Consider the following 17,211-nt stretch of genomic DNA (forward strand, 5'->3'; position numbering starts at 1 on the left):
TACTTTTGTTCCAAGAGTCTGAAATATATCTTTCAAGAAGAGCCAGCAATCCTCCTACGCACAGGCAGCGCATTCTAGATTTTAAACTGTACATGTCAGACCACCAAGAATAACAGCTTTCAGCCTGCCTTTGTTTTGCATGATACTCTAATCATAGCCTTCATTTGTAGTAATAACAACTGCAAGGACCAGAGTTCTTTACGAAGTACATCCAAACCCAAATCTCTCTGGCAATGAACAACTTGAAGCACAACTCAGCAAGACATTCTGAGGATTACTTCCACTGCTTCGCTTAGATGCATGACTAAACATTGCAAAGATGAATCACCAAAAAAAGAACTGCACACAGAAGCTGAAGGAAGGTAAGAGAGCAAGGTGTGTAACTCAGAAACAGAGAAGAAAAAATACAATGGCACATCTTATTCTCTTTTGCAATGAGAAAGTACAGTATGAATAATCCAATTAGCATTTTAACAAGTTTTTACTGCAAAACCAAAGCTGTATCTTTTATAAATGTTTCAGAACACTGGTCAGTACTTTGTTTCCTAACAAACACTTAAATCCTTGGGCTAAAGAGGGTTTCTTGTGAGAGACAAGATCGTAGATGCTCAAAGACCTTAACTGGAAAGACCAATAAAAGGACCTAACTATGAATACTATTTGTTGCCAGAAACTGACTCTGACCTCTAAAACATTTTAATATTGTGTAACTTATTCCGTATTTTTCACTCTCTGGATATGTGAAACTTAGGTGCTGCTTGTTAGCTGAAGTCTTGCACCTTGGTCATTTTAGATGTAAGTACAAAGATTAACACATCTGCATTAAACTATCTGCAAACAAACAAATGAGAAACAGCCACAAAGTACAGACAAGATTATTAAAAGACCCTCCAAAGCCATGAATTCAATTCTAAATAGGTCCCATAAGAACCAGCAAGGAAAAGGTGAGAGAGAAACATGACAACCATTAAAGAGCAGCCACTTACACTCTGCCATGCTAAGCTCTATTCTTCCTTTGGAAATAAATTGAGAGCACACAGAGAGCTGAGATACTTCACTGCTTCTCATGCTTTATTATTATTTTTATTTTTTTTAAATGAACATTTTGAAAGCTGCATATTTTTCAGAATGCTCCATGTGTAGCAACTGATTTCTCAAATTCAGCCAGCCAGAAATATATGTACTCAAATTCCTAGCTACTCCAAGGTTTCCCTGTGACTGTATCCATCAACTGTACATCTCCTAAAACAGGAATAGCTCCAAGAGTCTCTAGTATTCTCTGAGCTTTAAACAAAACTAAAGCAGTGCCCCCAGCACATTTAGGGAGAAAACAAGGGAAATGAAAACATTTAATGAATTCCTAGGAATTCATGTACGCATACCTAACTTCAATACCCACATCCCTCACAAGTGGGAATTGAGCAGAAAAGGAGTGACACTCCACACAGTCTAAGGCATATTACTATTTGGTAACATTCAACTTTCAGGCAGAAGAATATGCATGTCTATGCTTTATCTGTGCATAAAAGAAAAAACAACAACAAAAGAACACCAGAACGTAAGTGCTCACAAACCATTTTCCCACCTGTGGGACTACTGAGATCTGTTACCCAAACTGGGAAGAACAGCCACAGTATGAATCTGGGTCATCGTTAATAGCAAGATTTCTTTCAGCAGGCATACTAAGGTATTTAAAAGCTATGATTTTTCCCCTTCTAATAGTGCCTCAGAAATCTAGAAGTTATTTCCTATGTAATGAAGTGTATGAAGGAAACAAAAAAAGTCCATTTCAACAATCCAGCAAGCCAAAGAAAAGTAGGTAAGAAATGCCACACAGAAATTGAAAAGTTTGGTCACTCCATTTGATGACTTCAGCAAGTAAGAGTGCCCTCTATCACTTCCTCCAGGCCACTACTGTTAAATAGGGTATTGCAGGCTCCCACAGTGCCACACCTGTCACCCGCCTCCACGTAGGGTACAACTTTATAACTACTACCTTGAGAGTCCAAACAGATTTTTTCCACATCTGTCCACCCATCCAACATCCCAACTTGGACACATGCATACAGCACATTGAGAGCCTCGTTAAAGTCAAGGCAAATGGCCATTGCTGTACCTCTTCCACTCACAAATCTATCATGGAAGGCAAGTGGGATGATCAGTCATGATTTTGCCTTGGCAAATCCACGCTGACTGCTGCCAGTCTCCTCCTATTTCACATACCCAAAAATATGTTCCAGAAGGGCCCAACCCATGATTTTTCCAAGGAACACAGTGGAGGTGATTGGTTTATGGTTCCCTAGATTGTCCTTTGGCAGATGGGTGCAATATATTTGCCTTCCTTCCATTGTTGCAGATTTCCCATGCTTTCTGTGACCTTTTAAAGATAGAAAAACTCTGCAAGGATATTAAGCAGCTTTTTCAGCATCCTCCGATGCAACCCATCATGTCCCGTGGTCTTGTATGGGTCAGATTTTCCCAGCTGATCTCCAACTTCATCTTCATTCATTGCTTTCCCTTGTTTCAAATACAGAAGTTCAAGATCTTGATAGCAAGGACTGAGCCAAAGGTAGCACTGGGGAACTGTGTCACACAGCTCACACTGGGGAATGGGTCCAGTCACACAGTTCAGCTACAAGACCACTGTTCTCTGTTGATCAACACCACACTGTTTACAACACCACTGCTTTGGATCTCCAAATACTACCGCTACATGTCTGGCCAATGTTTCTGGCCTTTTCCTTTGTAGCCAGCACCTGTTCCTACGTCCCGTATACTTCCCTCCCCCCCTCCACTGTAGTGGGGTCAAGCGTTCCCTGAAAAGCCAAGACAGTCCCTGGCAGATCTATCTCCATTCCTTAACTGTTATTGGAAGTTGATAACCTAAACTACTTGGAAGATGAGATCCTTGGTGTTCTGCCAGTCTTCCTAGACTCCTTTACAGAGTTGTCTCCCAGGGATTCCACCTCCCCCTTTCTTGCACACCTCCCAGGGTCTGCTTTCACTGCCTTCCTCACTTCTCAGGATCAAGCTCCAGTATTATAAAGCCACAAAAAGCAGAGGATGACACTATTTATTACTAGAATGGTGCACAGTTCAGAACTGATCAGATAGACAAGAGTTAATTACCTCACAATTCTTGTTGCTAGAGTAACAGCACCACGTTTCTATTTATTTGAATCATCAGTTCCAGGAAAGATACAAAGGATGTCTTCTATCTAAAGTTCACAGAACAACAAGCAAACCATTAAGGTTAATTCTGGATGCATTAGGACTAGCACCAAGTTTATTATAACCCAATATAAGGGCATTCAGAACTTCTCTCTCGCCTTTCACCTCTTCATCAGAAGGTATGGGCAATAATTTGAAAACTGTAATCACAGAAACTTGTGGGAGCTCAAGTCTGCATTCTTCTCTTTCTGCTCAGATTTCACTATCTTGAAGCATAGTAACGAAGGCTTTTAGAAGTTTTTGTACTTACATTAATATGATACTGAATAAATATTTTAAGAATGAATTCTCTCCTTCATAAGAACTGAAACATGAAACTTTTATTGTACTCACTTCTGAAAATAATCCAAAGATTACAGTTCTGTACATTCTGAAACATCAATGCAGCCATCAGCTGGAAAACTGAGAACTCAACTGTATTCTACAGCAGAAAAAAACCTTTACCACTAATAAGTAGACCTTGTTACCCCATTACAAAGCTCCCTGATGCCTTGAAGTCTGGTAAATCTCAGTCTTCAAGGTTTATTGAGCTTTAACTGGTGATGTTTAGCAGGCAGAACAACCACCTCGAAGCAGAGTTATGCAAGGAAATTCAGTGACAAGAGCAAGCTCTTAAGTAGGATAGTCCAGTGATCCTGGAAGAAGGCTCTCAAATGGCTTTATAGCAACTGTTAACAGGTTTCCAATCAAACCAGCAACTGGCATTTTCTAAAATACTCATCAGCACACCTGAGTTTGCTCACAAGTGTGTTGATCCTTTTTTTTTTTTTTCCTCCCCTCTTATCATTCAAAAGATGGAACTACTCAATTCTAAGATCCAGTTCCTAAAAAGAATGAAATTCATTTCCTCTCACAGTTAGTTGCTATGGAGATAGTACTGCACAACCGGACCTCTGCTGGAACAAGATGTAAAAAACTAAAAAAGCTCTTATTTTTGAGAATCAGTTGTTCAAAGACACACGCACTAAGGAGGATGTTTACATAATAGGCAACTAATTAGAGACACATCCAAGATTTGCATCTCCATGAAACATCTAACTTTCCATTATTCCTAGGAATACTGGAATTATTCCCCGTATTCCTGTCCCCTCAACTAATTATGGCTGGTTTCAGTCACTTAATTTAAAGAAAGTCAGCACTAATTTTAAGGAACACGAATCTTTTAATTGCTGATGCAAAGAAAAAAACAATATCCATATTCCTGATACATAGCTTATACCTCCAAAAGAGTACTAACAGACCAATAACACTGCCACCACATTTTTTGATAGAGTATCTGCTTTTTTGCATTGAATCACTACTTGAGTTCTCAATGGGTGGAAAACAACATTGAGCTATCCTTTGAGACCATGACACTTTACATTCCCCAGTGCATCCTATCATACCTCCACTGCTCTCTCCATCGTATTTGGAGACAGTTATGCATTGAAATATTATCTTGCACATAGAGATGTGGTGAAGGAGGCTACTAAAGAAAAAAATAAAGATGCACTGGCCACTACAGAATTTCTAATCCAGTGATGTAGCTATAAGCTCTTAAATTTGCACTCCATCCATTAAGAAATGGAACTATCATAGCACTTCCTTTTAGAGAGGATGCAACTTTAAAACACCTTCCTGAAGATAATGAAGATTTTCTTCCCTGAAGTCCAGTAAATGACAGTTTTATCATTTTAACAAGAACATGAACAATCAAAAGTTGCAAGTAAGATGAAAAACTGCTCATTATCTTAGTGAAACAAGAAAGAAAGAAATGTTTGGCTGTCCTGGATATGAAGATTTTCAGTTACTGAAAGATTTGCTTAGATCAGGTGTACTTTCCAGCCATCGAGTAATTCCTCTTCCTCGAATGGTACTTGTTCCATAAGGAAAACTCTTCACATCACATGAAGAATCACCTATTAAATTAAATACAGTTTACAAATGAAGTTTATATGCGTGGAATGTATTCAATATTTCTAACAGGAAAAGTGAGAGACATGGGTTCTGGCCTCCACAAACATCAAGTCCATATAAGATCTCATGATTTATATTTGGAACAGTTTCAGCATTTAATTCAGTGCATATTGTCTAAGCAAAAACATAAGCTGCAAACTCACAATTCTTAAGTTATTTGTTTTGCAAACTTAATTCTGCTCCTCTTTGAAGGTTAGTCACATATTGCACAAATGAATTGAATGTACATACTTTATACCAGAAAGATTTTAGCTCCAAGAAGAGGACTTGAAACAAGCACTATTTTATAGATCCAGGAGTAACAGAATGCTTGCAACAAGTACCACGTGAATCTGCACATACAACTCCAAAAGAGAGATGGTAACTTAAAGATGGCCCTGCCTCAAGGCATCTAAACATGCAAGAAAGAACTTCATATGACAGAAGAATAAAGTTTTATAAATCAGATAGCAAACATTTACGAGAAAATCTGATTTGGGATAGACTTTTTGACCTTCTGATAGGTTTTGGTCTAGTAACAAAAGTGCAGTTATTTCATCTTCAGAAACTTAAGAGAAATCTGCACTATGTAATGTTACAAACCTAGCTCATGCAGAGCTGAATAAGCTTTATGCTGCTGACATAGAGTAACTTCTGAGCCCAGGAATTTGAAAAAGCTGCAATTGGATTATGTTTAAATACTCTTTTTCCCTTTACAAATGGGGAAGTCTCAAACTCACAACTAGAAGGGACAAGTTCTTGAACTCCACTTGGAGAAAAGACATGTCTGTCACTTCCAGAACCCTCAGCCTTCAGTTCCTGCAGGAAGAAAAACATATACATTCTGCCAAGTATACCTTAAAAAAGACAGCACCCAAAAAAGAAGATGGCTAACCTCAAATTACCAAGTGTGCTCTGTCTAGATTATTTGAGTTAACTAGAAATAACACAGGAAAACAATTTAAAGAAACTGACCTGAAAACGTCCAGCATCCAGTATTACCCGCCTGAGATTTGTATTTCCACTGGAAACACAGTCTTTAAGAGGCAGGTGAGCAGCTGTCAGTGAGACTCCATACACACCAGCTAACGATTTACTGATGCAATAACTTGACCAGGAAAATAAAGAAATCAAGAGAAGTTTTGTTAAGAAGGCTGTAATGCTCACATATGGAAGCACAACATTCTTAGATCTTCAACTGACAAAGTCACCACAGATCACGAAGCAGAGATGATGAGATAGAAAAAGGACATTGTCACAGCAGCTAACAACCCTGTACCTTTCCAAGTTCACCAGAATATTCTACAACTACATGTGAAATTAACAGTCACTTCCCTCTGCTGTCAAATGTAACCACTTAGAAGCATGAAATGCACTACTGAAAATTTGCTGAATATTGCTTTTTTTTTTTTTTAAATAAAAGCCTATTAATTACTATTTCTCTCAAGTAGCATTACTACTGTTGACTGAGATCTTGAACTGCATTTCTTTCCCAACTACCTACTTATCCTTCCCCAAGCCTAAAATAGAGAAGCTTGTGTATCTACATCATATGTAAAACAGCATAATCATCAAATCATAGAATGGCTTGGGCTGAAAAGGACCACAATGATCATCTAGTTTCAACCTCCACAGAGATGGATTAAAACATACTGAGAATCTCCCACCAAACTGAAGTTTAGTAAACCTCTAAAGAAAAACAGTGAATTCTAACATAAGAACATTTATTTCAGCTCCCAATAGTAAGTGCAGGTAGTGATTACTATAAACCAAGTGATGGATATCATTATCACATACATCTCACTATACTGAACTGCTAATACAACATACTGCTTTACAGCATTAGCACAAAAAAAAAAAAAAAACAAAACCAAAAAGAGAATAAAGTCCTGGAAGTGGAAGAAAGAAATAAAACTCAAGATTTAGAAGCACAGTGCTCAAAGCAGTCAGGACCAAAAAGCGTGCACAACAAACTGAAGTGTCATCATACTGTAGATAACCTCTGAGAAATACTCACGCGATTTTCTTACAGGATGCCAAAGCACAGCAGAGTATATCATTCTCTTCATGCCATTCACACCTTCAGAAAATTAAATTGAAGTTTGTTGTGTAAGTATCTACATCTTTAATCAGCACAAACAGTTGGTCTGACCGAAGGAACAGGAACAAACATTAAAGGTTTTCTTTCATCTCAGTGATCATCAAATTAAAATTACACAGCTGATGACCATCCAATAACAGATCTAGGTGATTTATGTTGACTTGAGAACGGTGCTTAACTGACCACCTTTCATATACTGTGGTGGAGAGGAAAGAGGAGAAAAGAAAACCCCTACGAAATTAAGAAAAACAATCCTACGAAGTACGTGCATTCTAACATTACAAAAAGCATTCCTTCAGGAAGCCAAGAGATTTCAGTTACTCTTCCTCCACTAGAAAGCACACCACGCTCATCATCACAGCTGCAGTATGAGATACGTAGTAAAAGACAGCTTCTCCAGAGACTGAATCCTCTCACTTGTATGATGTACATATCACAGTATATTTTCTTTTTTAACCTTCCTTTCAATCTACATGCCCAACATTAAAGAGCCATTGGTCTTTATCTTTTTTTTTTTTTTTTTTTTTTGAAAGATAGTACTTGATATTTCCTGTTGTAGCCATGCTGTGGTAAGAAACCTTTTGATGAGACAGTTTGCTGAAGATTTTAGCCTAGCTATGCACAAGCTGCACGTAAGGTGCCAAGACACATCAGGACAACCCCCATTTCCCCAGAAAAAGAACCCAACATACCTGGTATTACTGGAAAAATCCCACAGGACAACATCTAGCTCTCTAGACACCCAAGTCTTGGATGGCTCCTTATGATATTTCTTCTGGTACAGTTTTATTACCAGGTCTTCTACAGTAAGAAGCTCCAGAGGGCTCTCAACACCTGTAACTCAGAGGAAATCCACGTCAGCAGAACATTCACCCACTTCTCAGCCAGTCTCTGTTCACTGCCCACCTTCTTCTATGAACCTCCAAGTTCACGTAAACCTCAACAAATGATTCTATCAGCGTTATTATTAAGATCTGGCATCTTAGCAAGGCAGGTCCTATACGTTCTCAGTTTTCTCCACCATATCTTACCTACAGGCCATCTTTCCTCAGAAGCTGTTAGTTCTCCATCTATTACCCTACACTCACCTTCTCAGTTACCTCACTGCTTCCACTCCTCCTTTAACTAGCTGACCAACAAACACTGTCTCTTCTCTTCATCTGTTCATAAGCCAGTTAGCTGCATTCATGGGGAGGAAGAGAAGAAGGAGAAGCAAACAGCAGTTCTAGCTATCAATATGAGATTTTATTAAACCCTCAAGACCTCAACTCATTCTGACAAATGCAGCGGTCCATAATTAGATAAGTTTCCTTTCTTGGAGAAACAAAAGCCAAAAACGACTGGGTTCCCACCTGCCACGCTGGCCATTCGTTCAAGACACCAGCTGATTCGGAACCTGTCATCAGACTAGAAAAAGAAAGTTTCAGTCACATTCAAGAACTGTGTAAGTACAGTATACAGTTCTAATACCTACAAGACCTCTGGCTGCACCTAAAGAAGTCATTTCCAAAACAGAAGCCCTTGCATACAACCTTCCAGAAAATTACCTTGAAGAGGAATCAAATACTAAGACAGCCTTCCAACCAAATCTCAGGAGAAATACTGGACTAATACGTGGAGACAAGTTAACAGTTAACATATACTACAGCCATCTCCACTAACTGCTGTATGTACTTCTCCCACACACATTATGTGTGGAGCCCAAGATCTAAATCCTCCACTCCTGCTATGAATTTACTAACATTAGGCCCGAGGGGAATAAAACAATTATAGTTGTCACAAGACTTAAATTCCTCTGAACCCCAACATTTTGTTTGACTCATTGGCAACTCAGTGAAACGAGCAAAAATAAGATGTATGGTATTCCCATGTGAAAAGTCATTAAAGCATAAAGAAAAAACCTTAGAGAAGTGAGATTATCTGACTATTATCCAGCACAGTCAAGTTAAGTACAATCTTAAAAACTCAAAACAGTGTCAGAACATTCTGAAATGTTCACTAAGAACCAGACGTGCATGTTGTGAATAAGAAATCAGAAAACCTTGCGTCTCTGATTTATAAGAAGTTTAAAAGGTCAGCTCCTTTTTCTAACAGTGAAGGAGTTTATATGGGTAGGTAGGTGGGGGAGCAAAAAAAAAAAAATACACAAAAAAAGGAAGTTTGCTTATTTAGGTTCCATACCATTTTTGATCCATACAAAAAGCTGGAATTAATTAAAAAAAAACACACAAGTTTTGATTGCCAAACTTCCAAAATTAGGTCATTTCTTCCTATAATGGAACAAGGAAACTTTGGGAAAGAGTGTTTCCCTTCCCATTCCAACCCCATCCCCATGCAATCCCTCATTTGTGCACAGAATATGCAGAAAATGGTTTAGAGCAAAGTCTCTCCTTGACTACCCACTGGAAGAGAATTTAGGTTTTGGTTTTGAGTGCTTTACTTTGACCTCGATCATACCTTGCAGTAAAAACGAGGGCAAACACCTCTGGCTGGCTGGGCAAACTGAAGAAGTTCACGTATGACAACTGGGTAGCAAGTACGTGAAAGATGAAATCCAGATATAGGAATCTTATGAGTGGCATCACCTAACAAAAGGGGAAGTGGAAAAACTTATGAGAAATTCTGTTTCTTAAAATAATACCATTTCATCCTCCTTTGTAATTTTTAATTTATGTATACATGTACTTACACACATACCTTTTCTTCCCTACAGGCAGCATGTGTAATTAAAGTTATCAAAACCTTATTCTTTGCAAAAGACTGGCAGTCTGGGCTGTGAGCAGACATTGCTCACATTTACCCCTTTTGAGTGGCCATTACTTAAATATCTGATATAGGATAACATGGGCCAAGTTTGTTCTCTGCACACACAGGGAGGAAGTGTACTAATAGAAACAGGCAAATCTATAAACACTGCTTAGCAAGGGAAAGACAACAGTGAAGAGCTCTGCCATTTGAGAGTACAAGAAATAAGCAGGGTGACTCCAACAAGCTCTTCTGTCATCCCTTTCTCTTCAAAATGTGAGAGGAAGTCCACAGGAGAATCTTCCAGGGAAGAGTTACAAAACAATTGGATACAGATCAGATAAGCAGAGTCCAAGTCTGTAAACCATTGCATACCACTCTTCTTCTCCACTGATACTCACTAGCAGCCTGGCAGTGGTACCGATAACCACGTGGTGGTACTTCTGCAGAAAAACATAAGGGATGGAAGAAAAAGAACAATCATCATCCATCACCACTGTGACAGATCCTTAACTCTGAACTGGGCAGTACATTTTGATTTAGAGCAAGGAGCAGCTTCACCTTCCCCAATGGCCTTGTACAAGCACCACAACTATTTCTGAAAAAAATATTTTCAGTTGCATTCATTTAAAAAAAAAAAAAAAAAGAGTACATTGCACTGCATTTATATGTTAAGTCCGGAACAAACACCCTTGGCATGAAACAAAGCACAAACATCAGAAGTGCCCCCTGGATTTATCCTGCCCTCTTTAAAGCTTTATGCAGTCCCAGTACTTAAGTACACGTTCAAAAAACAAGCAGAGAACAGCAATGCTCAGCTATTTAAAGTAGAAGTCTAATCATTTCTGGTCAAACAAGTGAGCCTATCTTAATGCCAGAAATGTAATCAGTGCAGCAGTAACGGATTCTAGAGAGCTTCCCTCTCAACCTAGAGCAAGATGAACTACTTCCAGGCCCCCCTTCATTGGAAATCACCTGAATCTATGAAGTGATGGAATTCAGCCATTATGCCTTCCTGCAGGGAGTACCTGACACACCCAATTTCACAAGGGAGGAAGCGCTGGTCACAGTGGGACGGCAGCTTGCCATGACTGTAAACATTGAGGAAATAGAAGATGTCTGCAAGTACAGCTGAGTGAGAAAAAATAAAAATATTATATAAGCAGATTATAATACATATTATGTAAGCATATAAAATGCTAAGAGCTCTACAACCCAACACCAACTACTATTCCTTTTTACCATGGGTCTGTTTACCCCTCAGGAAAAAACAATCAGTAATTGCAAAGAACTTCCACAAGCTCCATTCAGTAACTTACTCAGGTAAGTTAAATGAACTGGTAACCTTTATGTAAAAGGAGAATTCTGCTAACTGAAAGGATCATTTGTCCTCACTGAATGAGCTCCCAAAGACAAGAATATCTAGGAAAAGCATTACAAAATAAAGTATCTTTTATTAATTTTGTAAGACCAAACAATAAAAAATACTTCACATTAATTAATGCCTAATAGTCACAAATACTACGTAATATAAATATAATACATCCTACATAAGTTCTTCCTTAAGTTTAAGATAATGCCTACCCTCAAACTCTGCCCCTCATCAAAACCTTTACTTGTTCTACTAAAATGATGTAGTGGGCCAGATTTGATGGTGTTCAGCACCACCTGTACCAAGATGAGTTCTGGCACTAGCTTACATGGATCTTAATCTCTGCAAGCTGCAGTAGGAAAGGAGAGATACCTCCGGAGCGGAAATCTTTTCACATGGAAGAAAACAAAAACAAAAAACCAACAACCTAATATAGGCAACCATGCAGAAATATTAAGGAGCAGAATCATAAAACTCATCTCAAACTCAGTCGAAAGACTAGTTATGCCAGCTCAAGTCACCATGATCAAATTTACATCATAGTGATAGCTGAGAACGGATTCTGGCAGTGTGAAAGCTAATAGACATTACACTTTTTTTTCTTTTTTAAACAGAACTACTCTTTTCTGACCGTCTATAACAATAACATGTTCAAGAGATTAGTTAGGTAAAAGGCTTGAGCAGAGGCCCGAACAAACAGCACAAATACAGCTTCTATTAACTGGCTACTTAACTTATATTCCAAGCACTTTTCAGAATAAATACTACCAGATGTGTTTGTTACTTAATTCTAATCAAAACATCAATTTGAAGACAACATACAGACAGGAAAGTTTGGTTTTTAAGTGTTCTTTCAACAAGAAAACTAGCCAGGATGCACTACACAAGTAGTGTGTACACAAGTACACAAGCATCCATTCTTACTTTACTGAGAAGGTCAGGAAACCATTTTAATGCAACACCTATGTGATACAGAGTTTGAGCTCCTTGCCCTTAGATCTCGATATAAACATTCTATCACCCTGAACTTGGATTAGGCCTTGTAAATCACAAATGTCAGAGCAGGAAGCTTTGAGAAAACTGTGAACAAAAGTATTAGTAGCTACGCTCCCATTAAGCTAGAAGAAAAACAGAGGACAGAATTATTTCAGGGGATGCAGAGGAGCATTTGTACTGACTTCCCTCCAAGCAAGGAAAGATCTTCGCAGGCCTACATCATACTAAGAACAAGCACACATTTAACACAGATAACTACTGACAAAATGAAAACAATCTTTGCATAGCTACCACCCAGAATATCTTTACAAGCCAAGCTTTCATCTAGCAGTATCAGTTACTGTAAGATTACCATACCCTGATCACTCATCCACGATATAGCAGAGGCATCAAGAGATGTCACTCTGTACATTTCCGAAGTCGCGCCAGCAGATACTGGATTATTATACATCTAGAAAAGATGAAAAAACTCAAAATCAACCAAGTTAATTAGCCTCCAATAAAGCTCACCACTTCCTATCAGAGAAACACAGGATGTCCACTGCTCACTGTAGCTAACTGGAACAAATCTTTAGTTTATATACAAGTTTCTGCAGACTTGCAGATTAAGGCAAGATTACTAACAGGAGATTGTCATCTTAGTATCTCAACCTGCACAGTTGGAAAGAACTATAGCTAAATTTCTGAAATGTAATAAAAGTATTAAAAAAGTACTATTCTGTTAAAGGTTAACTACTTGTTGCTTTGAAGAAAGTTTTCAGACTGAAATTTTCAACAATTCCCGTAATTTTGATGAAAAAACCTGGGCCGCTCATTTGCATTTGATTAGAAAAGGTCTTCATGAAAAGCTGATAAATCCCCAAGTCATCAGATTGTTCTGTTACTGTGCAATCAAGAGGGGCTTGTAAAGCATTAGGAAAGCATTGCACATCCACACACAAACATTAAGCTTTTTGGGTGGCAGAAAAATTTGGGCAGATGCCCAGAAACCGGAGAGGCTTACACAATGCAATCTAGACCTAAACTGCAAATAGCATCCACATCCAGATAAATGAATTCCAGATAATTGCCCTTGCCTGACAAGGGCTGATAGTTATCAGTTTACACCACTAAAAAGGAGGAATTAGTCCCATTGAAGCAAGCACCACTTCCCAAGAGGCGCTCCTTTCTGAGTCTTTACCTCCTTCTCCGCCTTCTGAAAGGATTTCTTTTCATTCCACTTTTGAGCCTTCTCTGCATAGAACATCCGCTCCTCCTCCGCCAGCAGCTTGAAGCAAAGCGAATTGTCAACGAGTTTTTACCGCTTCCTTCAGTAATCCCACAAATCAACAGAACGTTTCGACGCTTCCAAAGGGAGGCTGTCAATATTTCGCAAACACTGATAGCTATTATCACCCAACCAAGCGGTAGCTTTTCGGTAGTTCCCTCCCTCACAAAGCCATCCGGCTTTAACACAGGACAGCTCACGAACACATGCTCCTGCAAGCACCTTCAGATGGCCCACAGGCACTGTTATCCCACTGATTTCTTCTCCCCAGCCAGGGGTGCCTCTCCCTCCTACCCCCCTCTCCGAGGCAAAACATCGTTCACCCCAAGCCCTCTCCCTTGAAAGCCGGCCCTTCCCCTCACCGCCCACTCCTGGGTGAGGTGAGGAAAGCCATCGACCACTCGGGTCACGGGCAGGCCGCGCTGCTGCAGCACGGGCAGCCGGTCACGCACGAAGAAGTAGTAGGCGCTGCGGTAGCGCTGAGAGCGCGACATGGCGGACGCCCGCCTCGCCTCCATTCGTCCTTTACCGCCACTCCGCGACGGCGCTGCTGTGGGCGGCCTGAAGAGCGGTGAGCCGGGAGGGGCGGAGAGCTGGCCGAGGAGCGCGTGCTCCTGCTTTCCTTTTAACGTGTGGGTGGTGCTGTCTCCTGGAGGTCGGTGACGGCCGCAGACAGCCCGTATCGGCGTGCTGCATAGGGGACACCTGAGGGCGTCGGCTGTTGCAGAGCGTGGCAGGTGGCTTTTCTTTTCGTTCTTCCTTTGGATTGTTTGTGACTGCGAGCATTGAACGTCAGGTTCAATAGGTCTTCCGGCATCTGCCAAGCCGGAAACCAAACAAAAATACGATCTCCTATTGCCGGTGACTGCATGTGGTCCTCATCTGGGCAAAGTGCTGTGTTCGCAAATGACAGTGAGGGCTTTCCAGTGAGGTGTACTTTGAGAAGGAGGTGTGCGCTGCCAAGGGGAGCACAGGGCTGCAGTGAGGGGCAGGGCCCCGAGGGCTCCAAAAGGCAGTAATGGCCTCAGCAGTACCCTGCGACTCAGTGCACCTTGTGCCCCTGAGCTGGAGCTCCATTTAAGCTTGGGCCTGGGCACCAAACGAAGAGCAGCCTCACACAAGAAGCCTGAGCTTGGGTTTGAGATATATGGCAGAAGAGTGGAGGAGCTGAGATGGCGTGCGTTTGCTTGGAAAGGCAAACTTGCTTATTAAAAATACTTTGGGAGCTCATGTGTAAAGGCCACAGAAGGGATCCCAGGGATGGAACCCCTCCCCTACGAGGACAGGCTGAGAGAGCTGGGGCTGTTTAACCCCAAGAAGAGAAGGCTCTGGGGAGACTTGAGAGCAGCCTTTCAGTATATAAAGGGAGGCTGTAAGAAGGAAGGTGACAAACTGTTTATTAGGGTCAGTGGTGATAGGACAAGGAGAAATGGTTTCAAACAAAAAGGTTTAGGGAAAAGTTTGTTACAATAATGACAGTGAGGCACTGTAACAGGTTGTCCAGAGAGCTGGTGGATGTCCCGTCCCTGGAGACATCCAAGGTCAGACTGGATGGGGTCCTGAGCACCTGCTGGAGCTGTAGGTGTCCCTGTTCATTGCAGGGGAGTTGGACTGGATTTCTTTTAAGAATCAAACCATTCTATGATACTGTGTTTTACAAAACTGAAGCATCTGTATAGACTCTTGTTTTTTTCTTCTATTTAATCTATCTCATTGAGTACCTGATACTTCTTTCACTGAAGTTTTGCATGCTGAGCCACAGTTCAAAGAAGACAAAAACTGGAAACAATCAAATACACATCATTCTGGTGAGCAGCATGAGTTGCTTCCTCCCTTAAGCTTTCTGTTGATCTCTCTCAAAAACAAAGTGATTCTCACTGGCCATAATATATTAAAAAATCAAGGGAAATTAACAGGGCAACAACCACAACTGGCTGTAGAAGAAAATTTAATCAGTTAACAGAAGGGATTGTGAAATATGATTGCCTGCAATAGAAGACCGTAAGTTTGATCTGAAGAAGGGTAACTGAAATGGCAATGTCAGTATAAGATCTGATTAAATTCTGGCCAAGTTTTTCTTCTCCTAGATATCTACCACGTTCCTCACTGTTCCCTTGTCTACGGGGACGATCTTGATGGGGAATCATCTTCAGGATGCAGTAGAATTCCTGCAGAGCCTGCCTGGTGTAGCAGAACAAGAGTCAGCTCACTACTTCTCATGCAGCCACCCTAATTGAAGGTACCCCAGCCATCTCAATAAACATGTAGCCCTGGCTTGGAAGATTCTTTCCAATCCTACTGCAGAATACACTTGAATTTACTGTAAACCTAGACATAAGGATCAAAAATGCTGCTAAAGACTTTCATGAATTTCCAAATCATTGGACAGCTTTGCCTTTTCCCCTCGGTCTAACTTCCTTCATCTTCTGTCTAGGTAACTGAGTCTGTTTAGCTCCAGAGGAGGTAACCACTGGCTTAAATCTTTAATTGAGCTAATTGCGTTTGTCACTGCTAGAATTACTAGCAGATAAGGACAGATCAGATTGCTTTTGCATCTCACTGGTGGCTGGTTTCTCTGATGGTTAAAAAAAGCTGATGTAGTTTAGTTTTCTGGAAGCTCTTCTGTCTTGCTCAAATCCAGTGAAACAGCTTGTTTTATGCTGTTTGTGAACCACTTAATAGATTTGCTGTTAAATTTACAGGAAGAGCCAATTGGATTGCTAAAAACATAGAAAATCTTGATGTGAATTCAATGAGAATAACTTTTTAAAGTCACTATCTCTCTTGTGCAAAATCATTTATATCCCAGGCTAGTTCCTGATATATTAATACCAAATCTCTCAAGAGAAACTGCAAGAAATAACTTGTATCTTTCAAATAGGAACTTCTACAGAGTCTAGTTTTTTATCCCCAAAGGTGAATATTATTGTTGTATTACTGTGTGTTGTTGCTAAGAGTGAATCTGTGCACATTTGCTTCAGTTTTCTTTACACTGTGTTCTTTTCTCTTGTGCAGTTTTGTGACCCACCCTTTAACAGCCCATCCCTTTAAAAAAATCAGATAACATGTGCATCAACTCTTTGAAAAAGACAAGGTTGCAGTAATAGCTCTCCTAGGGCTAGAGGTGTGGTTGGAAAATAAAATTCATAAGCAATGAGGAGAGAAGGGATTTTTCTACACAAGGTTGAGGAAGAGAAAAAAAGAGGGAAGAGATCATCTTTGGAGCACGATGTCATCAGTGTTCTTTGCCTTGGCCTTGGGAAAATCCCCCTGTGATTTAAACAGAAACTCACGTTTTAACTATGCAATTGTCTGCTGCTCAACTTAGCTGGCAAAAGAGACCTTTAGACCATTTATGCTGATTTGTAAATAACTTTTGTAGCATTGGGGCCATTCCAGGGAATAAAAACAAGGGTTGTGCCAAAGTTTATATATTACTTTTTCACTAAAGTGCTTAATTCAGTTAAATTACTCGATATGCCAAGACCTGACTTCTACATCTCTGGCCTTGGAAACCCAGCTCCAGAACTGGGGACCTGTGCTTTCCCATCAATGTATGTAGTT

General features: G+C 40.2%; 1 protein-coding gene across 2 annotated transcripts; it reads right to left on the reverse strand.

The window, feature by feature from the left end:
• Nucleotides 1-103: 103 nt before the first annotated feature.
• MAEL (maelstrom spermatogenic transposon silencer) lies at nucleotides 104-14,484 on the reverse strand. Of its 2 annotated transcripts, XM_019611943.3 has the most exons (12): nucleotides 14,010-14,478; nucleotides 13,561-13,647; nucleotides 12,738-12,831; nucleotides 10,988-11,143; nucleotides 10,414-10,455; nucleotides 9,725-9,852; nucleotides 8,620-8,674; nucleotides 7,960-8,101; nucleotides 7,184-7,246; nucleotides 6,142-6,274; nucleotides 5,907-5,985; nucleotides 104-5,129 (listed from the first exon to the last, which is right to left on the reverse strand). In XM_019611943.3, exons 1-12 carry the CDS (start codon nucleotides 14,163-14,165, stop codon nucleotides 5,014-5,016), a joined length of 1,251 nt encoding a protein of 416 aa, XP_019467488.2. In that variant the 5' UTR covers nucleotides 14,166-14,478; the 3' UTR covers nucleotides 104-5,013. The 2 variants fall into 2 exon arrangements, with proteins under 2 accessions (XP_019467488.2, XP_085096489.1); XM_085240363.1 differs by lacking the exon at nucleotides 104-5,129 and having other exon boundaries at nucleotides 5,141-5,985; nucleotides 14,010-14,484.
• Nucleotides 14,485-17,211: the final 2,727 nt, after the last annotated feature.

The sequence above is a fragment of the Meleagris gallopavo genome, chromosome 1, assembly GCF_905368555.1.
Source record: "Meleagris gallopavo chromosome 1, MGAL_WU_HG_1.1, whole genome shotgun sequence".
NCBI lineage: Eukaryota > Metazoa > Chordata > Aves > Galliformes > Phasianidae > Meleagris > Meleagris gallopavo.

Coding starts and splice junctions, on each gene's coding strand:
- MAEL (XM_085240363.1), bottom strand. CDS start 14,165: ATGGAGGCGAGGCGGGCGTCCGCCATGTCGCGCTCTCAGCGCTACCGC. Junction 10,456..10,987: donor CCATCACTTCATAGATTCAG/GTGATTTCCAAT, acceptor GTTTTTCTGCAG/AAGTACCACCACGTGGTTAT. Junction 6,275..7,183: donor GCATCCTGTAAGAAAATCGC/GTGAGTATTTCT, acceptor TTCCTGGTCAAG/TTATTGCATCAGTAAATCGT.